A 22,569-nucleotide genomic window follows, 5' to 3' on the forward strand; every position below is an offset into this window, starting at 1 on the left:
ATAAACAGATTAATAATGTGGAAGGTTCCGGCGGCTAGCCTCGCCTCCCTCAATTAGCGCTAAATCAGCGGCGGTTATTAGCTGGGCTCTAATTGAATGTGAAAGCGAGCTGTGCTAATGCAATCCTCCAGGTGTAATTGGTGTCGGAGGGTAGCCTGAACTAGCACCGGCGTTAGCTCAGGTCCTCTCTACAAGGCCTGGCGTTTGCGGGCTCATTCATTTCCAGCCCCCATGCGACACGCCATAAGTCAGGGGCCTCTTTGAACCTGCCAGCTCTCATCAGGGCGAACCTTGCCTCCGAACGAAGCCAATTCCTCATGAGATGGATGGTCCGACTAATCAGGAGCACCTCTGAAGCAGCACCTTGCGGGGGAAAATACAGATATCAGCTGCCAGAGGTCTCAAGTGCTCTGAGAGATGGAATACGTATGGCATGATCAAGAAGAGTGGGCTTTAAATGCTGAAGTGTTGCTATTTGACTGTACAATTGTTTTATCTTTATTATTGTTGTTGTTCTTATTGTGTACCTCTATCTTGTTGGACCTTGAGTCCATAATGAAGTTGAATTGAATTGAAAATATTAGCACAATGTGGATTTGGAGCAAGACAGAAAAACAAAAAAAACATGTAACTGCAGCTGTAGTGTGCTCATGTGAACATGTTTTGCTCTGGACTTTCTTTTTATTCAAGCCCTAAAGAAAATCCGGCATAGTCAATAGTCATTTTGGCTGAAGGTCTTGTAAGTACTTCCTTGTGCTACTCATTATTTATAGGGATCTGCAGTTTATTTTTGTATTTCTTTTATTCCATTTTTCCGAGAGCACCCGTTACTATTTTTGCTATATTGAAACATTAAGAGCAACCAGCCATTCTCTGTGTTATACAATGCTTGGCCGGAGTCTGGAAATCAACGTTAAAAACAATATGATTAGTTTAAGATGCTTGTCTAAAATTGTAGTATAAGGAAAAGTGCCCTTGCTTGTGAACATCTTTTTTTCAGACCATTACCCTATGAAAGTGCTTTTTTTTTTGTCCTCAAGTGGTCAGACGATAAGCAGTACCTGGCTTTCAGCAGATCCACCAATTGGTATTCAGGCCAAAAAGCTCAATCTTGTCTCCCTTCAGAGTGGACAATCTTTCCCTTCATGCTCTCGCGGTCCTTTCGGTGCCATTTGGCAAACTTCAGGCAGCCTGTCATGTGGTTCTTTGAGAAGAGTAGCTTCTGCTTTTGACCATTCTCCCATAAAGTCCTGATTGATGGAGTGCTGCAGTGACGCGCATCTTTCTGGCTGCCTCTTCTCCTATTTGCAGCGAAATAGTGCTGCTTTTTGTGTTCACTTCGAGCTTGAGGAGAGACTGGGTGGTTCCGTTTTTTTTTTTTTTTTTCAATCACCAAGTCCTCTGTGCTCTCAGGAACTTTTCCGCCTTTCCTCGCTCTATGGAAGAGATTTTGGATTGCACGGCATGATTTTTAGCATTTACGTGGATTGGGAACTGTGGTACATTTTAACGGGCAAGTGTCAGAACTCAGAAGGGGTTTGAATTCAACTGAATTTGCTTTCAATAAAACCCATCGCTCAGGATGGAAACTTGTAAGTGTGGAGCAGCACTACATCATTAAAGCTCTCCAACAGCTGTCAGCAGCCCTGCCTGTCAACGGTAAAACACTGGGGACAAGTTTACGAGTGGATGTCTTTTTATGGCTGCTGTTTTCTCTGGGAATATTAAACAATAGAGTAAAGCCTGGCTCTCACTAAAAGGTTTACATTAAGGAGATTTTGTTATGTGGCAGAATGCAGCACCACAATAGACAATGAAATATTTTATTTATAGTCGGTGTTGTGCAATAAGGCATAAAACTACTGACTTAGGTAGGTGATACCTCAAAGCTAACTAATCTGAAATGCATATCATGTGTATATGAGACAAAGAACATGATTGAGTTTAAAATGTTCACTTCTCGAGTTAAGTCTTGGCTGAAATCGGAACAGAATTGTACCCATTTGTAAATTTGTAAATAGCACTGAGTTTGTGTTTGTAAATGATTTATATAGTGTAAAGAGGTACGTTTTTTAAGATAAAATTTTGAATGTTAATGTAGTGTAGAAAGGCCCAACCGGGGACTGGAGTTGAAAATTAGCACTAGCTATAAACACTTTTTGCATCGCATCAGTAACAAGCTTGTTTTGAACTCTGTTGAATTGCAATGTCCCTGTCAAACAAATGAATAAATAAATAAACTAAGAACTGTAGTTTTATTGCTGAAAGTACTAAAACATACTGGGTATTGAACTTTGGCATATTAAATGTGCACACCTTAAAGTTGCATTATGCAACTTTTTATCCGGAAAAAAAATAATATATATATATATATATATATATAGCATTTGACCTTGTAGTGGCCCAGCGATGTTTGCGTGGTTAGCATGACACCCTTACTTTTGATAATGGTGGTCTCTACAGTTCTCCAGGATCAATTGTTTTGTAGGTTTTCTGGTGAGAGGGTCCGTCAGCTGTGAAAACCTTCCAAGCAATAGATCCTGGATAGTCCAAGAGACCACTGTGATGGAAAGTAAAGGCTCCATGCCCACTCATACAGCCGCTGGGTCACTACAGGGTCAAATACGCACAAATGTCCTTTTTTTTTTCACATAAAAAGTTGCCTAATGCACCTTTTAATGTCCAAGGCATCTTCTAAGGTCAGATTGTATTAAACATTTCCTGGTTAAGGGTTCAAAAACTTTACAACAAAATCCTATTGTTACAATGCAGAAACCAAACTCATTTTCTTTATCTTCATCTAGATGAGGCTTGTGCCAACTGCTCCTTTGGTGCAATCTGCGATGCCCAGAGCGGTCAGTGCGTTTGCCCGTCTGAGTGCGTCGACTCCCACCAGCCTGTGTGTGGCAGCGATGGCACAACGTACAACAGCGAGTGCGAACTGCACGTCCGGGCCTGCAAGGAGCAGATGGAGCTACGAGTGGTCAGCCAGGGAGAGTGCAGTAAGTCCAGCACACATGTCCACTCACCTGTATCTGCCAGAATCCTACCACTATCACAATATGAACAGCATCCATATTTAAACAACATGGTGTTATAATCTGCTTCACCCAGGTTTATTTATACAAAAAGGTGAATTTAAGCTTTACCATACAGAATTATCTTTCACTTGAGTGTTGAAGCAGAATTGTGCAACACTCTAATAATAAACTAATATGCTACATTTTCAATATAGAAAGCTGCTGACACAAGGCTGAGGCTAAACTTTTCTTTATTACTCAATGGGAATTAAAATGGGTTTGTCGTACACATTTAAAGGAAATGAATCACTAGAGCCATTATAGCTACACACATCTTCCAGCAGCATGTTCCATACTGATCTTCAGTATCATAATAACACAAGCAAGTGGCTCCACAGAACTGAAGCTTCGTTGAATATGTATGCAATTAATCCGTAATGCAAATGAGTTTTATCAGAACAGCAAGCCCATATTTTTAGTGCTGCGAAGGGGTATCCTAACCCTGCCCTGGGCTCACGCTAATGTGTTTTATCATAGAGACATGCGGTAGTGCGGTGTGTGCCTGGGGTGCCCGATGCGTCCAGAACAAATGTGAGTGCCCCCAGTGCCCCGACGAGCCGCCATCTCCGGTGTGCGGCAGCGACGGCATCACATACGACAGTGAGTGCCTCCTCCGCATGGCGTCCTGCTTACAGAAGAGGAGGATCGACCTGGCCAAAGCTGGCAGCTGTGATGAAGGTAGGAAATGGACTTTGTAATGGAGTCATTATGTTAACCAATCGGCCATTCGGATGTTGTCATTATCTTTATCTGCCGACCCGTACGCTACAGTACTCAGTCAGCTGTGCATTTACATAGCGCCTGTGTATGCCACCAGTATGCTAACAATCAATGAGAACTCAACAGTAAGGGAAAACACAATTAAACTGCTGCTAATGCTAGGTGACTTCTCTAGTTGAAAGACTCAAAATTTAAACTTATTATGTCACGACTAAAACATAGGAAACAGGCTTTTTACTTTCCTTGGTATAATATATAGTAGTATTGCTTTTTTCTTATCTTTTTTTGAGCAAATAGTAGACATTTATTGCACCATCCGTCCATTTTCTCATATAAAAGTGTGACCATGACACCTAATGTGAGTGTAGTGATTCCTACAGATGTAGTGCGGCTGTCCCTCCACATTATCACAAAATGAGATCCAATTCCCACTGCAAATACATCTAGATCCGTGTTGAGAGAGAGCACACCAGCCCCCTCCATCTGACTTTGTGGGGTACCCCTTGAGCCCATGGTCGTGATGCGGACAGGCTGCTGTGCGGTCACGGTGGAAATATTCTCCCCTGACGAGGTGTGAAGGGAGCCAGATTACACCTGCCGCAGCAGGGATTCAGCTGCACCCCTCCAGCCAGGACTCTGTCAACTCCATTTTGCCCTTCCCTTTTTCATTGTACCATTGTCTACTGCTGTGTCCTGGGGCCTGCGTGGCAAATCAAGCCTCTTGTGGTCGCTTTAACATCATAACACTGACCTTCTTTATATGTAGAGCATAAACTAAGTGACGCAAATCGCTCAGCACACAATGTCTGAGTCGTGTCTGGTTTAGGCTAAAGCCTGTTGTTCTTCCCCAAAGACATTATTTTACTTATAGCAGCTGAAGGCTATCCTGCTTCACTTTTCCGCTTTCTTATTCTCTCTCACAACATCCTGCTCATTTTGGTTCAGAGAAAACCATCAGTCTGACACAACAGAATCTTTTCTCCTTTGCTCCTGTCACTGTTTGCCATCCCACCCACTCATGTCTCTCTCCATTTTACTTTCTTTCTGTTCTGAAATTGTGCCTCTCCACAAAAGGGGCATGGACACTTTCACAGATGGGCAGGAGATGGGCTGCTCTGAAATCGATGCGTTTCACACTGGGGGAGGCCGTGAGTCCTGTGCTCTCCCACAGGCACTGTCCCAATTCCTTTCACTCCTGCAGATGTGACCCAGACCTCCACAGGACGTCTGGTCAAATTGTAAAATGGTCAAAACCAAGGAGCTGTTACTCCCTGTCACATCTCTGTAAGAGCGATTCTATGAGGTTGCATGCTGTGTTCAGATGCATGAGATATCCTTTTTCTCATAATTATGTTCTTGCTGTCAAGTACTCCTGCTTCCTGTCGCAGAGTAGTGATACAGATTCTGTTTGGAGGTCCTGGAGTGTGGACAGTAGCAGCACTCTCCATCACAGTGAACAGACCTCTGTGCCATTCTCCATACACAAGATCGGCCTGAAGTGGAAAAATATGTGATTTATTGTCAACCATTGGCATGGACTAAAACCCTGTGCACATTAGTCTTCTGTGAAGAGGGGAGGGGCATACACATGGAAGTTGTTTTCTGCTGCCTTTTTATTTAGCAGTAATGAAAAATGGCAGTGTTCACAGTGTTGGCTACACAGAGGAATTTATCACCTGTTTAATTTCACAGCCGGGTAGGCCTGGCCTCAGCTCCTTTTCTGGACACTGACAAAGTGGCAAGTGAGAACTGTGTATCACCCCAAGGGGCTGCTCTTTTTTAATTGAATAGACATCTAATAAACAAGATTATGAGCAGAGGAACACACTGGGATGTTTCTATGACCTGCTCTCCATCCTGCACAGATTGAACCAGACAACACCAAACTGAACAACAGCCTGGCAAAATAAAAGCAATTTAGGTGTTTGGAAGGCAAAAGAGCTGAATGAAATCAGCAGATTTTCCCTTCACAGGCCATCAATCACCGCTCTTGTAACCTTCTGTTTATGCAGCAAAATGCATTTTCTTCTTTTGCAAATCAGCCAGAACCCCATCCCTCTTTCCACTCTACCATGCCGGCCCATCCCTCTTTATCCCACGGAACTTTATTTGGACTAATGTGCTGTCACATCCGTCAGGAGCAGCCAGGCTCACTGACTGATAGATGGAGCGGAAGCACTAGTAAATGGAGCCACGGTGCATCCCTGTGCATAGCCCCTGTCATTGCATGTCTTCTGCCTTGACACATTCCAAACATGGAGAGGATTGTTTTGGAACCAAAGATGTCCCTGTCACGTCCAAAATATCAATGCCAAAGAATCGCATTAACTTGATGATGAGCCCTTAACATTGATCATTTATAGGCACTTAAAAATGTACTTGTACTTTCTACATGTTTGTTAGATACACATTCAATTCTTTACTTATCATTCTTTAAATGAGGTTTCTGCTGCTGACACTTCAGTCATTCTTTCTTATCGTCACCCTACCTTCACCCACTATGTTGCTTTCATATTGCTAGCATGTGCTCGCATCACTTGCTGACTGCTGAAGGCCTAATGCTGGTCACCATAACTTCTTCAGCTCTACTAAAGTGTTTCCCGCTTTTTTTCCTTCACAAACATTCCCAGAAGTTGCTGACAATATGTCGACATATACTCCTATTATTTTTTCTGTCAAACCTTTAATGTTTTCTCTCTCTTTGCCTGACATTATTCTCCTGCTATCTGCTGTCTTTCTCCTCTGAGCGGCTGAGTCCTGCCTTGTTAATGGAGCTCTTGTGGCTAAATAGGCGAGGCCTCTGTCACGGAGGAGTAAAAAGCAGTGTATGGATTAAGGGAAGAGCTGATGCAGCCATCTAAGCTGGGCATGAATTAATTGAAAGGTTCAGAGGCGGTGCTCGTGGTGTTCCCATCAAAGAGCAACAGTTAATTAGGACCCCATTCACCCTTTGCCTTATTTATTCCATTCTGATGTTGCAGTGCTTTTATTTATTTATCTCGCTGGGAGAAAGAAGTCTAGCTTGAATATAAAATGGCCACAGCCTTATGTATTATTATTTTTTTTATTTTTTTACTAGAAACAAAAGGAATCGCTAATTCAGACTTTCAACTTTTTAAAGAGAATATTTAGTTCATATCTAAATGTAATACTTTTAACAATTTAATGTCCTCCAAAGTTGTAATTATCGAGAGTAGTAATGCCTACAAGTGTGGTAGGCTTTCTAAAGTAAGACCACAAATTGCTTTGATTATTTGATATTTATTGGAAGAGTAAACTTTGCATTGTTTTTTTTCTGAAATGCTAATTGTTTTGCTTTCGACAAAAACTTCAACTAGCAGTTATAACGTGTGACCATGTTTTGGACACTTTCATAAATTCTCATTAGCAGTCAGCAACATCATCAGCGATAAAGTGTTTGAGTTAATGTCAAAGTTGGGTTGAAAGAGTTAGCCATTAGCCCTGTCTCAAAATGTTGCCTTTTATGCAGACCTCAGTCAAGGATCAATACTGAACCACAGAGGCAAAGTTTAGGGGAAAAAAACACGGAGGGTGGAGGTGATTGCAGACGGAGAGGAAAGGTGTCCTTAAGTTGCTCTGATGTTTGTGGCTGAAAGCTCCTATTGTACTCAATGTTAATAAAGTAAGCCTCCTTAGTGTATCGACCATGTTGAGCTGTCACTGCCCATTGCTGATGGCCTGTCTCTAATAGCCTCTAAGGGCAGCACTGGCCAACAGCTAGCAGACACCCCTCCCTCCCCTGTAATCCAGTTTAAAACACGCTTTATAAGTGCCACTTCCCGCTCTTGCATTGATTTGACCATTAGAGTCGTCCCATCAATACCAGACGCTAAATAAGCGGCAAGACCAAACATAACAGAGCAAAACTGTTGTGATTACCTGGTATTTTTGGTCTTTTTGCTGCACTGGGAGCTTGTAGTTGCACTGCCTTTCTGTTCTGACTAACAAATTAGTTTTAAATTAACTTTCTGCTAACCCCCGGGGTGCGGTGCTCACTGTCTGACATTTCCTCCATCTTTCTTGTGCGTGTTCATTCCTGCAAACTTCCCCTGTAGGATTTCCACTGTAGGTAACATTTGCAACATCAAAACCCAGATTCCGACAACATCATTTAGCTGCATTCTGCAACCCGCAATCTGTTTTTGAAAGAAAAGAGCCCTTCAGGAAATGCATTGTTTTCCTGTTCCTTATGGATTTTACGCCTTTTTGTCAAAGTTTGTTTCACAAAGTCATTAGTGGCGTTTTTGTTTAATAAGATCAGATCAGTGGGAATGGAACAATCACAGTCTTGAAAGGACGGCGTTCAATTGAGTGAGACAGAAGATAATAAATAAGTGAATAATGGTGTTGTTTCTATTTGGTAATGTTTGAGCCATTTGTGCACAGTTGATCTATGACCCATGGCTAATACCTTGAAACTGATCAAAATCTAACCTTTACTTTTGTCGCTTGATTTTCAATGCAAGATTGAAACGCATTGAAACCTTTGCTTAACCTCTTTGATATTAACCGCTCTTGTCAAAGTATGCTTTTTCAGAGTCATTATTCTGCTTGCTAATTTAAGCGTCGCTCCGTCATTTACCCGTTGCATTAGGTCAGCAGGAATGGGACTTTTAGACTGATAAAATGCCATTAAGGGTCGTAGATAAAGTGTCTGGGACAAGTTCCTTTAAAGTCATTGGAGATAATTAGATTTTACACAACACTTTGCAATTACTTGTATTCTGAGGAGGCACATGCGCCCATAAAGCAGCGCTCGCCGCCAATCTATTCTGCGCACTTGGAGGCCGCTGTTAATAATTACCTCACTTTTTCTTTCTTTTTTTTGTCTCTGAATTTAATTGAAATGAAAAGGATGCCTCACTGGTGGCGCAGAAACGTTGACTCTAATTTATTTAGTCAATGCTTCACCCTCGCTACAGTCGGTCATTATCTTGTCCCAGCAGCAGCGCCTTTAGTTCCAGACACCAACGTGAGCCAACTCTCAACGATGTGATCTTTGTCATACCAGGAGTGAGAGTAGGAACACGGTTTTTGGCCCGACCGGCGGGGTTATCTTTCTCTGGGTGTTGCTATGTTTGATTAATAGCTTGGGTGCACTTTGTGTTGCAGACTGTGGTTCTGGAGGGTCAGGGTCCGGCGTGGAGAGCTGCGAGCAGGACAAATGCCGGGTGTTTGGCGGTTCGTGGGACGAAGACGCCGAGGAGGACAGATGCGTGTGCGACTTCACCTGTCAGAGTGTCCCACACAGTCCGGTATGACTCTGTGCATAACTTCAAATCATAACCACGCCGCCCAAGAAGTGACTTCCTGTTTCGATCCAGCACACCAAAATAAAAGCACCATCTTATTCATTAGTTCAGCAGTTCATTAGTTCAACTTTCTTCCTGCCTAACTATTAACAAACAAAACACTTAAAATGTGTGTATTTAATTATATTCTTGTATTGTTGCAAATACCTGCTGAACTAATCAATGAGACTAGCTGTGTCCTTTTATGTTGGTGTGCTGGATCGAAACAGGAAGTCACTTCTTGGGCGCCGTTGTTATGATTTGAAGTTATACACATACTGTAGTCAATAGCCGAAATCTCACTCACTGCTGTGTTATACCTTTATGAGTAATCCTTTTAATCTTTCCCATAATCTAAGAGCTGTAAAGCAAACCAATACATAACACGAGCATCGACCAAAATCTCACGCAGCTCTGGCCTCTCTTTCAGGTTTGCGGCTCCGACGGTAAAAACTACAGCAATGAGTGTGAGCTGAAGAAGGCCAGATGCGAGAGACAGGAGCATCTACAGATACAGAACCAAGGTCCCTGCTCCGGTGAGTTCATCCCCCCTGTCATGCTCACGATTCACCCCATCCCCATCGCTCATTCCATCCATTGACCCCAGGTTACTGTGAGTGCTATTGTCTCCCCACTGTACGCAACAGCAGCTTAACTGTGATGTAAATCCGCCATGCACCTTTGCCACTTCCCAGCAGCGTTCTCGTTCATCTCAGAGAAGTATCTGCGCGGGCCAGACTCGGAGAAGGATGACTCACTCCAAGCCCACAATTGAATGCATTAAACCTGCGCTCATAGGTCTGCTTCAGGCTCCCTCGGGACACCACTTTGTCCCACTCGCTTAAGTATAAAAGGTCCACTTTGCACATAAATGAGTGACATTTATCAGCTTTAATAGTTGTCATATCACTCGCTGCGCAGCAAAGGTTACACTCCTTCCTTTTCCTCTCCTTGACCATGTTAAATGAAGAGCTTTTTTCGCACAGACCCGGAGCAGAGTAAAATGCTCTTAAGGGATTTTTCTGCCATCATTCCAGCCAGTTTGAATCCCAATGGGCAGACAGGAGAGGGACTACTGGCACTGTTTTCAACCCTTCCCCAAAGATTCCTCCTTGGGCACCGGCTGTCACGCTCCTCCACCATCCATGGATAATCAATCGCTTTTTCAGGACTCCTCCGAGGGTTCTGCTCCCCTATTGGCTAACAGAGACCCGGCTCTTAGGGAATTTCACTTTTTACACTTGACTTTAGATTGTAAAGGGAAACTTTATTTGACCCCAGAGTGGAAGCATGAAGGAAGACTTTGGGACCGTTTTTAACGAGATAAACTCCCAAGATTCATTTAAGGCCAGAAAGTTGATCAGTGTGCACTACTGGGCTGATAGTAATGATCTAGCTTTTGTAATATTTGACATTCTCTGCTGAAGTTGACGAATTGCAGTTGCAGTCCACACACTAACTGTTGGTTTAACAAATTACTTTCAAAATATCAATGCAAAGTTGCATAAAATTAATTGTCAAAATCAAAGCCTTATCCAGAAACATTAATCACAATGTGCTATTATTACTATCAATCTTTTGCGCACAATGGCAGGTAATTGTATTCATGAACCCATGTTTTTTCACAGAATGTTGAAAGCTTTACTCAGTGTCATCTGCTTTCTACACATGTTGAATCAATGCCTCTTATAGGCCTATCTTATGCCTCTGTCAAACACATCTTATACTCACCCATTCTGTTCTAGGTAAGGAACTGGAAATGTTTAAAACAAGCAAGGCAAGCACCCAGGGAAATACAACACAGACTACACTCATCACAGTTGAGAGAGCACAGTGGAGGAGCTCCAAAACTCATATTGTGTTCAGAGCCAGCCGCTGTATGCTGGACAATAGCCACTCAAGAGGAAAAAAACCCTTGAAGGGTGGAAGAACATATGAAATTAAAAGTTCTGCTCATCCTAATAGGCTTGGAACAGATAGGCCAAAGCGGCGGCGGAAAGTGGCAAGTTAAATGAAGTGTGTCCAAAGCCCATCTCTGGAGCGGTGGAGAAAGAGCGCGCCCAGTCATCACCATTAGGCCTAGGCTCATATCCACACCAGTAACAGCGTGATTTATGGCCCCCGGATCTCCAGCCTCCAAACTCCAAATGAGCAACACAAGAAAAAAGAGATCGGGAGGGAATAGAGAGCAGAGCCGCCTGACTGTACAACTTTACTTTTCTGACAAAGTATGGGCTCAACTTCAGCGATTTTTCTCCCCTGTCTATTCAACTCTATCTCCGCACTACAGTCTTTTTGTTCCGTTCAAATCTCTGGACAAGTCGCAGGTCTGGAGGAGACATTTTTACTCCTTCAGTCCTTTTTCCTTTTTTAACAGCGAAGGGAGGATGTTGAAACAACAATAAGAAAAACATACATTTGTGTGTATTTAGTTATACACATTAACTTTAGCTTTATTTAAAACATCATTTGTTACTTATGAACTGAGACTTTGAGGGTAAACTTTATTAGCATTCAAAAATAGGAATCTGAGCATATTAAGCATATTAAGCAGACTTAACCTGTACAAGTACTCTCCATATGGCTACTAATGTAGTACATGCATACTTTACTCTGAACTGGTGCCTAATATTGTATATTAATGAACATAAATATTAGAATAGTGCAGTGTTAATTTAATCAATGATTGAAACTATTTACATCACACGGCGGCGTTGGGTGTGTGAGTATACACCAGCGGGGCTGCAAAACAAAACTCTGTTCCCATTATGCAGTTTGTTTTAATAATATATTTGTTTTTGCTGGCTTGTAGGGTGGCTGCACAGTTCCATAGTATTAGACAGGAACAAATGAAAGGAGCATGGCTGCTTGTAGGTGGTAAATGTCAGTTGCACATTCAGCAGCAAACCTTTTGTTTGCTTCCATTGGGGGTAACAGCATCTTTGTCCCTGAATTTGAGTCATTGTAGCGAAAGTCTCAAATAGAATTGTAATCGTGTAGCTGGCTGCCAGCCTCTCCACCTCTGCCCCTCGAGCCAATCTCATTGTTGCCAAAAAAAAGTCCATGTTGCCCGGAGATTGTGTTGTCTAATTCTTGCCGCTTCCAACTTAATGGCTCAAAAGTTGGTGTTGTTCTGTGCTCCTCAGCCGTTTCAGCGATGCCTGTGCCTGGATTGGCAGAGCTCCAGCACTGCAGTTTGTCTGTGTATGGGTGCTGTTCGGATGACATGACGGCTGCCCTGGGGGTCGGACAGGCTGGATGTCCCAGTAAGTACCGCATACAACCAAGGTTGAAATATATATTTTTTTTTAATCAGATGTTAAACATTTAAACTTCATTATCAAACTCAATACAGAAAGATGTATGCTTTATTTGTTTCAAGCACCGAGCCACTTTCTGTAGTTACACCCATTTATAACTTTTTAATTGAGGTGCATTGGGTCTTGATTAGCATTTTTAAATGAGACCGTGACCTTTATACAGCACTTTGCAAAATGCTGAGTAATTATGAAGTGAAAATTAATGATTAAAGAAAGCAAAGCAAAGTTTGGTCAAGGTGAGTTTTTGGCATAAAAGTACCAAAGTCTCTTTTCAAATACTGTAAAAAGCATTAATGAGTCGCTTTTGTCTTCCAAGCATTGGCTGTCGACAGGCATAGTGTACAAACCATGTCACTTACAAATTAACTCATGATGTTTTTGTTTTTAGGCTATTAGCTAAAAATACTTTCAACTAAGATCCACTACACTTTTAGAGTCTTGTCACATTGTAGTCGTGACTTGGGGTTAGGCAGCAGCACTGAGATAAAGCATCATAAACAATGTCAAAGACAGTTACAGCTTGCATACAGCTTCAACTCTCCCCTCATCTGATAAAACTGCCTTTTTCTTTCTCACTGTCATCACAAATGGATGCTCTGAAATATTGCACTGCGATGGTTCTCATAGATCAGTATGTGAAGGACTCCGGCAGGCAAACATAACTTGTATGGGTAACAGTTTTAATGATGTTGAGGACATAAAAGTGGAACTGAATCTAAAATGAATAAAATGACTAATATAGCTCTCGTGTGGGCTGAACATAATGTATAGCAGACGACATTACCTTTTCCTATATTAGCAGGTGCAATTTAGTTACATATGAATGCAATTTTGACAAGGGGAACTGCCGGAGTTTGTTGGACACAGCAGAAAATGTGGGCGTGAGATCCCATCAGGCTGCTTCAGCATATGGAGCTTACTGTCCTTGACTGTAATTACAGAGCCAAAGTCGTGAAGCAGCAAATGTTTCATCTTAATCCAAGGAATACGGATGATAATGCTGTTGTGTATCGACAGGAAAAAAAAATCTCTTCATCTGATGATCCTAACCAATGATAGTGAACACGCACCTGGAGGAAAGACTCTATTCCAAAAAGTTAAATTTAGAACTCCTCGGGAAGGATTTATCAAACAATTGTTATGTGGTGAAGGTGCTCTTTGGTGTTCAGGGAGCAAACACACACAGAAAAAAAGCAAAGCACACTTCCTGCATCAAAATTCACTGTTTACATTTTCTAAAAAGTCTTTATTTTCAAGGGTAATTCATTAAAACTCTTTCAAAACATTGTGTGCTGGGTGTTAATTATCTTACACTCGTTGACCAACACAATGGGTTCCTTCTAGAGAGATATTCCAAGATGCTCTCTGGAAAACTGCGCACTGACAAACAGGGATATTGACGAGAAATTAAGTAGTGCTACCGATTGTCTTGTCAGGGTTCGAGTCTCATCTCTAATTCTATTAAATAAAGCCTATGAGTCAAAAAAGAAAATGTATTCACCTTTGTATGTGTTAGAAGTTTATGTTGTGAGAAGATGATGCATTAAAGAAGTACTAAGTAACTTGTTTACCTTAATAAATCCTTTTCGTAGTCCCTGTGGGGATAATACATGGTGTTTCTGGCAAGAAAGCCACACTTGCAACTTTCCTGCACCGGGTCAGAGGCCCCAATACACTCTAATGGAACCATGAAGAAGAAGATAACAGGCTAGCAGGCAAAGCTAACTGAGGCTAGAGCCACTTAAACAGTATTTACAGCCAAGTTTGAGTGACAAAAAAGATCTCCATTGTGTAATTGGATGTACAATATCCCTCTCTCTCTGTCGTTTCTGTCAGAGTAGTAATAAGTAATAATAATAAGTAATTATTGTAATAAGTTTACTCTCACGGACAATTAATGAATAAAAAAAACATGATATGACACCTGCAGTAGCGCTTATGGCCTCTAGGGGCATGAGTTACTTAATAGTGCTTTAAAAATAAAAACTATGGACATGACTAGTTGTGTCACATTACAGTGATGCAAATAAGTTGTTTCGTAATATGTTTGCAGGCACGTGTCAGTGTAATGTCTACGGGTCGTACAAGGGAACATGTGACCCAGCGTCTGGACAGTGCTCATGTAAACCTGGAGTGGGAGGACTGAAGTGCGACCGTTGTGAGCCCGGGTTCTGGAACTTCAGAGGGATCGTCACGGAGAACATGAGCGGATGCACACGTAAGACGCATGACACATGATAGTATATACATTATACTTTTGATTAGTATCAGCATTTCTACGCTATGAGCACTTCTGTACTAATGTAGACAGTGTGGTCCTCTTTTATTGTACATGCTGCAATCAGCTGGCCAAGATAAATCATCAATTTAAGGACTGTATACCCTCTAATTAATTAAATAAATGAATAAAATTATGGCACTATTAAAAATGGTATAAATGGTATAAAAATACCACTAAACCATGAGGGGCATGATCAGTGGATTATCATGCGTAGACATTGTTTTGCTCAAGCATTGTAGACTTCCCCTGCATGACGTCATGGTGGTGGAAACTGCACTGTAGGTATATTAAATTAGATTTTCTCTGCTCTGTTCCCTTGGAGGTAAATTGAGGCTACAAATTACACTAAAAACAGCAGAGAAACCCATTTCTCTCTATTACATTATAAACCATGTAATACATACAGTACATGAACACAGATTTTTCTCAAGCAGTTGACAGACGTATGGCACGTTCTGATTGAATGAGGCATAAGTATTTGTATTCAGTCGGAGCCAGGGTCGCTGCATCGTTTTGGTATTGCTGTAATGCAATATGGTGACCAGCTCAGAGGGGTTTAAGCACATAGCCGCAGAGCAGTTTCAGAGCGCAGCAAGAGGTGGGCAGGCGTCTTACCCGTGGCATGACCTTAACAAGGTTTACAGCAGCCAGCCGCCCGCTCTCCAGACGCCAATACAAACTCCAGTGGGGGGGGAGCAGCCAAGAACAAACACACATGATCGATTCCAGGAACATGATGGGCCTGATGTCCCTCCCTACGGTTGTTTTCCTCTTACTTGCTCATTTTAGGCTGTCCCTGAGGTTAAGAGGACTGCTCTCATACTAAACAAATAAAGAGCTGGTACCTGAGATAGAAATAGTGGCTATATTACATCCCTATTCGAAAAATGCAACATTTTCTGCCTCTACTTTCAATAAGAAAAAGTGGAAATAAACCAATTTGGCACCACAAATTGCAAATATATTTCATCATCACTCCAGAGCTTCTCACTTTGAGGTTTGGACCAGTGCAATCCTACACTATTCCCCCATCTCATTTAACACCCTCTAAGTGCATTGTCAATATTCATCAGTTTTACTCTATACAGAGACACAGTGATAGACATTCTCTCAATTATCTACAGTAATTAAGTGAGCAAAGTAGCATTTCAATTATGTGATGTTGCATATGCTGAATACAATCTACTGAAATCTTTCCTAAATAAAAAGGACTGGATTATCTAACTTTTTTTTAAACACTATTCACGTCTTACACAAATAAAAATCATCATGATTAGAGATTAAATGTTTGATGATGATTTTAAATAGTGTAATATGTAAAAAGTCAAAGTTCACAGTATTTGTTGAACTCTAAAACTGTCCTTCACTTACTGTATGTTTGTTTTGTCTGTACATTGCAGCGTGTAATTGCGACCCGGCGGGCTCGGTGCGAGATGACTGTGAGCAGATGTCCGGCCTGTGCTCCTGTAAGACCGGAGTAAAGGGCATGAAGTGTAACGTGTGTCCAGATGGGAGCAAGATGGGCATGAGTGGCTGTGACCATGGTAGGCCACCACACAGACATACTGCACAACATATGCACCGACCAAGTGCAAACGCATTAATCATAATTATATGCTGACTTGATAGGGAATAGTTTATGGGCTTCATGAAGTCTCCCGGAAGAATCCATCAAACACTCTTGAGCTACATCAGCACTAATTACACAACAGCATATTTATTTTCATTTCACGAGAAAGTACATGAATTATATGGTATTTTGTCACAATTAAAAAGTAATCTCAAACATGCAGTATTTCAAGAATCCGAGTTTTTTTTTTTATACCCATACTCATTTCCTTAGAATTACATGTACTGCTTGAAGTCTATGCTGTAGGGTAAAAATATGTTTTTAACTTCAGGAGGAGACAGGCAGCCTCAGGAAGACAAAGTCCAAGGTTAAATGATATCACATAGGGACTCACACGTCATTAGTTTTATAAGAATAACTTGGTTTAATAAATAATTTCATTAAAATTCCTGCTGCAGTTTATTGTACCAAGGCTTTTTCATGATTTACTGAGAAACCTTTTGCACCACTCTCACAAGGTGATCTCAGGCCCCAGGCAGCGGCTAAAAAGACCCATTGATTTCATTTTTGTTTGATTGCACTTTTAAATATAATTGCTCTCTAAAGACGTATTTCAAAATGTAACATATAAAGTGAAAGCAATAAACAGAACTAGAACACAATACAAGCATTTATTTTTAAAATCCCTACAAAATGAACAAGGAAACATGTGTCTTTGCTGTGAGCAGCTCATCGCTCCAAGACCTGACTGGAACTGTACTGGGAGCGTCCAAATCCACATCCAAATCCATTGTTTGTTTACTCACTGCATAAAATAGCATTTTTTTTGTGGTTAGTTGGTCATGTTTTGTTCTAATGGAAACATATATAGTCTAAAAAGTTACACCGGGTGCCTTTAAATTTGAACAAAATATGCAGTGAGAAATCATATCACACCATGTTACTCTGGTGCACATGTTCCAAATATTGTTTTTCTGTGTCCAAATGAAAAGCAAGATAGCAATGGAGTTTCTGTAACTCATTTACTGAATAAACAATACAGCGTAAATGCAAATAATTGATCGTTGATTTGATAAAGCACTCCAGCAGTCTGTCAGTAATCAGTGTAGATAATGCAGCCAGCCCAGTCTGTATCTGCGCCCCACATCTGTCTGCTTTGATAGCTGCAGGCATTTGATCAATGCTTATTAGCCAAATACTGCACTGAGCCAATGGCATGGGCATCAAGCATCTTTATTAATATCTGATTTCCTCATCATCATTTCTTACGTGGAGGAATCTCGTTGTCCTTATGTGCATGTTTATATCTTCCCATGAGGATTATTGATTAGAGAGCTTATTAGTGAGTACAGCCCCAGTGATTGCACATGCTAAAATGCCATTTGAAGCAAAGGTTAGCTCCTGCTGTGGAGGCCTGCAGCTCCTTGATTAAGATGCAACAGCTGATATCGACTGGAAGTCAAACACTTAATGAAGCAAGTGGTCCCAGCGCAGTTAGAGCTCAAAGACAAGAGACCGTGTGGTCTTACATGAAAGCAGGAACAATGCCAAGAGCCCCTAGGTGCAAAGCTGGGAGGGGACACAGGTGCATCGTGGGTGCATGCTGAGCTGCCCTGCTGAGGCGACTTTACATCTTCAAACAGTGCTCTAGAGAGTGACAGAGAACAAAGCCAGGATAATCCAACCCACTTTTACCTTAACATTTGTCACTGAAGCAACTCCTCATGTGCAATTATGAAATGTTTCAATATTTGGAGATAAACCAAATTGGGTGGTTGGGTGGGCGGGAATTGTTATTAATCTGCAAAGCACTTTGTATTACAATTTTGTATGAAAAGCGCTCTACAAATAAAGTGTTGATTGATGGAATAGAACATAAAGAGTCGCGTCTACATTTAGTAGACATAAAACATAAACAAGTTACTTCAAGTAACATTAACTGGATATTTTTTCCGCTTTTAGCATTTAGAAAACTACTATATACTACTATACTACACTATACTACACTATACTATACTATACTATACTATACTATACTATACTATACTATACTATACTATACTATACTATACTATACTATACTATACTATACTATACTATACTATACTATACTATACTATATATAGTTTTGGGAATAACTCACTCAGATCTGCTTCTCTCCCAGGTCCTGAGGCTCCCACTTCCTGTGATGAATTAGCGTGCAGTTACGGAGCCACTTGCATTGAGGTTAACGGCCAAGCCCACTGTGAGTGCCCCTCTCCAGACTGTGAGGAGAAAAACAAGACTAAGGTTTGGCCCTTCGTTGATGTGAGACTGCTTGTAAATGTTTAGGAGCTAATGTGTGTGTCCCCGCCCTCTCTCCATGGAGCAGGTGTGTGGTTCAGACGGAGTGACCTACGCTGACCAGTGCCAGCTGCGGACCATCGCCTGTAGGCAGGACATGGACATCACTGTGCAACACTTCGGCCAGTGCACAGGTGAGGCCCCTCAGAGCCTCCATGCATCATACAGGGAGCTTACAGGGCCAGCTGCTGTCAGACGCCCCATCAAAATGTAATGAGCTCATGCCCACCTGCTGGCTGCTGCTGACAGGCGCTCTGTCTTTGTCAATGTGGAATGTGGAGTTAGTGTTTCCAAGAGCTTTCCTTGAAATGACTTTTGTTGTATCTACAGTAGGAAGAGCCATACTTGTTATTGTGGAAGGCACTTCTACTGCATGTCTACTTGTTCCTATTTGATCTAAATTAGTAGTCTGCTGTTTCAACATAGCTGACTCGTTCTTATTTGCCATTCTGACCCACTGATGGGCTTTGGCCATGTCTCCAAAGCCCTGTCTGGGAGACATGTGAGTCCCTTTGCCACTTTCTGCTGCCAGCCCTGCTCTGCTTATGTACGATGGCACAGTGAGAGCATGTGTAGCTCTGCCCTCAGCCCGTGTGCTGATGGACACGCTCTGGATGGGTGTAATAGGCATCGGGACACACGCCAGGTCCAAGGCTTTCATGTGCAGTGAAGTTGTCTCGCCGGCTGCCAGCTTGCATCTCCACTGGAGGTCTACAGAATCTCAGGGCACGCACTAGAGGAAAGGAGCCCAGCTGTGAGAGTCTGGCTCCCAGCCACGCACTGCCAGGTGTCTGAACATGTGAGATCACCTTATCAGCCTCAGACACTCAGCAGAGGGACACTCCAGTGGAGCATGTATCAGTGGCCAAATGTTTGCACAAACTGGGACATGAGTCTGCAGGCTTTACAGAGCAGCAGGGGGGGCACACACCTGGAATATCTCATCAGTTTTATAGTCATGGGAAAGAAGCAAAAATGGAATAGAAGCTTGTTTGTGTCGCGCCTTTCACATGACACCCAAAGTGCTTCACACAGTGTAGGGAATTTCTTTTCTTCTTTCTTCACTCTACACACGGTGATGGTAATGTATGTAGCTACAGTTTCCCCTGGGGTAAATGGACAGAGGTGGACTGCACACATCTGCGCCAACAGTCCCTCGAAGCACAAGCACTAACCACTGTGCCGCCGTGCCGCCCACACAATCCATGGCATGTGTGTTTCCCTCAGAGTAATTTCACCATTAGCAGTGGCATTTGATGCAATGTGAAATTATTTATTTTGGTCTTCCTAAGGGTGGTTGTTTTAGCAAATGTATCAACACTGATAATCTCCTCAGTGCTAGAAAAGTAATCTCCTGAAAACAGTGGGAACCTTCATGCCTGTTAATGCTAAACTAGGCCACCTCTCAGAGCAGGCTCGAGACTGTTTTATACTCACACATTTGGAGGGACAGATATGCAAAGAGATTGGTGAGGCTTTGATAAGTCTGTGAACATCTGGTAATTACAATTTCAGAGCTGTGGGTTCCCCGCAATGAGAGCCCAATTCCAGATGCATTCCTACGTTGCCTGGCAATAGAGAAGAGGCTTAGTCATAAGCCTCACCTACTGTTTGTGCTCACACAGGGCGGCAAGATGCTGAGCAGTTCTTCAGTGTCAAAGCCCTAGGGAGGGGCTGACATGTGCATGCACAGGGCCACCCCACCGACCAACCGATCTTTTAATTTCTCTCTCCGGATGCGGTGGCGCGGCGGGTAGCTGCCTTGCTGCTCTATCAGCACAGGGTTAGATCTGCAGCTCATTTCACGTGTGGCTGGGTGCGAATTAGCATTTGCTTTGCCTAGACCCCTCACCAAGCACAACCCTGCCCTCAGCCACTCTGCCTCCCTCTCACCACCGAGGTGCACAGCTCTCACGCCTAGACGGCAGTCAGGCATGCTAATGCACATACTAGTGCTCTTGCTAAAGCTCAGCCGCATTTCACAATGGAGCCTAATGAGCCACCATTGATTTTTACCATTATTTTGCAACAGTATTGATTTATTGCACTGCTGCTGTATTTCTCAGTGTGACAGCTGCTGTATGGTTTTCTGTTATTGGGCAGAACAAGACACGTGTGCTCTGGCTTTAGTTGCTCTCTCTCTATTCTCATGGAAATGGCCACAGAGTTGGCTCTGACATGCCTCTCCCATATGGTGTTATCACCTGTAGGTTTGTGGCAAATTGGCATTGAAGGGCAGCATATGGCACCACCAAACCTCAAACTGTGTGTTAGTCAGGGCTCCATGCTTCTGTGTCTCGTGCACAAGCCCTCGTCGTTCTAATTTGCTGTTTGCATTGTGTGAATGCAGTACCAGTAGATAGCAAGAACCTGCCTTCCAGAATAAAATGATCAGTCTAGTTTCACATTTGACTGTCACAAAGAATGATCCACTAGACACACACAAAAGATCGCACAATGCACCAAACACCAGTGTCATGGCGAGCTTAAAGTCAGAATACAAGGATTGTTTATTGTACTGGCCACTTGACAGCCGCGGACAGCACCATGGGCTCACTCTGCACCACTGTCGGCAGCACAGTTGGATTGCTCTAGCCCCTGCCGTGCACATGTGTGCAGGAGCGCCCAAGGATAGTTAACTTTTTTTTTATATATATATTTCTAATTTTAATCAATAATAATTCCTCAATAAATATGCTCATCTTGTGCCCATGAAAACAATGTATTAATAGATATTTAAGGTATTTTTCTCATTTTATGGCTAGAAAAATCCCAACATTAAAAATATATACTGTTTAGTGTCTTTTTAAATACAGATTCACAGCAAATTACTTGAAGAATTGACTAAAAAGTTGTCCTGATTTTTTGTATTTTAATACAGTGGTTGCAACAAGCCTGTCACCAGCAACAATTCTAATGAGCACCTTTCATTGCAAATCCATAAGACAGAGCCCAGAGAAAATGACAATGTTTGCTCATTTTTTGTCCACCCACTGATATACTGTCCATCCAGTGAGAAGAAACAGAGCAAAAAGGCAAATGGAGTGTTAAACCTGATTAGAGGAAGCACGGCCAAACACACTCAGTCTAAGTTTCTTCTCTCACCTTCTCCATGTCATGCAGCTCACTGGCACAGAAACACACACACGTCTGAGGGCACTGGCCTCCTGATGCTAAGCCTGCACCTGACTGACAGGTGTAGCCAAGAGGAAAGCCTGTGCAGATACCATTCACAGTGATAGCATCAGCGCGTTCTGCACTTCATCCTAAAGCCTCTATACAAATCTGACACTATCTGCGCTCTCAGGAGGCATCACATTTCACACTTTGGTGCATAACTGCAGTCATAATAGGGGATTAATACAGTGCCATTAAAGACTTTACAAAATGCTCTGCAGATCAGAGTTTGTCCTTGCAGTCATTATAGTAGAAGTTTAGAGCTTACCTTAAACTCGGTGACCTTTGAGATCATATTATGCATATATCTTACATTAAGCAGGCTAATATCCAACATTTATACATGTTGTACTCAATATATTTGGTCCATGTTTATGGGTTGCACATCCCTCCTTAAAATCACCTATATTGAGTGTGTCATATTTTCTAAACTGACACCCACATATCGCTGCTATCCCGGCTCTCAGGAAGCATCACATTTCACACTTTGGTGAATAATTGCAGATATAATGATGATTATTACAGTGTCATTAAGTCCCGCACATACTGTTAGGTGAATCCTAATGAGGCAGAGACAGAGTATATGCTTTTATCTTTCTCCCACACACTGAGGCACTCTCGTGGGACGCACTGCAAAGTAAGCTGACAGTATAGCTACGCCTGCTTGCCTCGCTGTACGGATCCCAATCCAGCCCCTCCGGAGATTTGTCCTATTTATCGTCCCTTTATCGCAGACAGTTTGTCCTTTTGCACCGGTGCTTTTTTG

The 22,569-nt window shown here is 42.3% G+C and overlaps 1 protein-coding gene across 13 annotated transcripts in view; it reads left to right on the forward strand.

Annotated features, from left to right (window-relative positions):
- Positions 1–22,569, forward strand: part of agrn (agrin) — a 325,948-nt gene that overhangs the window by 245,695 nt on the left and 57,684 nt on the right. For all 13 annotated transcript variants that reach the window (XM_079557727.1, XM_079557735.1, XM_079557734.1 and 10 more), the window contains 9 exons: positions 2,805–3,002; positions 3,558–3,758; positions 8,934–9,076; positions 9,543–9,648; positions 12,259–12,378; positions 14,486–14,650; positions 16,114–16,257; positions 18,448–18,572; positions 18,655–18,760. In XM_079557727.1, coding sequence (XP_079413853.1) covers positions 2,805–3,002; positions 3,558–3,758; positions 8,934–9,076; positions 9,543–9,648; positions 12,259–12,378; positions 14,486–14,650; positions 16,114–16,257; positions 18,448–18,572; positions 18,655–18,760 — 1,308 coding nt within the window. The remainder of the gene's footprint in view (positions 1–2,804; positions 3,003–3,557; positions 3,759–8,933; positions 9,077–9,542; positions 9,649–12,258; positions 12,379–14,485; positions 14,651–16,113; positions 16,258–18,447; positions 18,573–18,654; positions 18,761–22,569) is intronic.

Source organism: Gobius niger, assembly GCF_951799975.1.
Source record: "Gobius niger genome assembly, chromosome: 6".
NCBI classification, from domain to species: domain Eukaryota; kingdom Metazoa; phylum Chordata; class Actinopteri; order Gobiiformes; family Gobiidae; genus Gobius; species Gobius niger.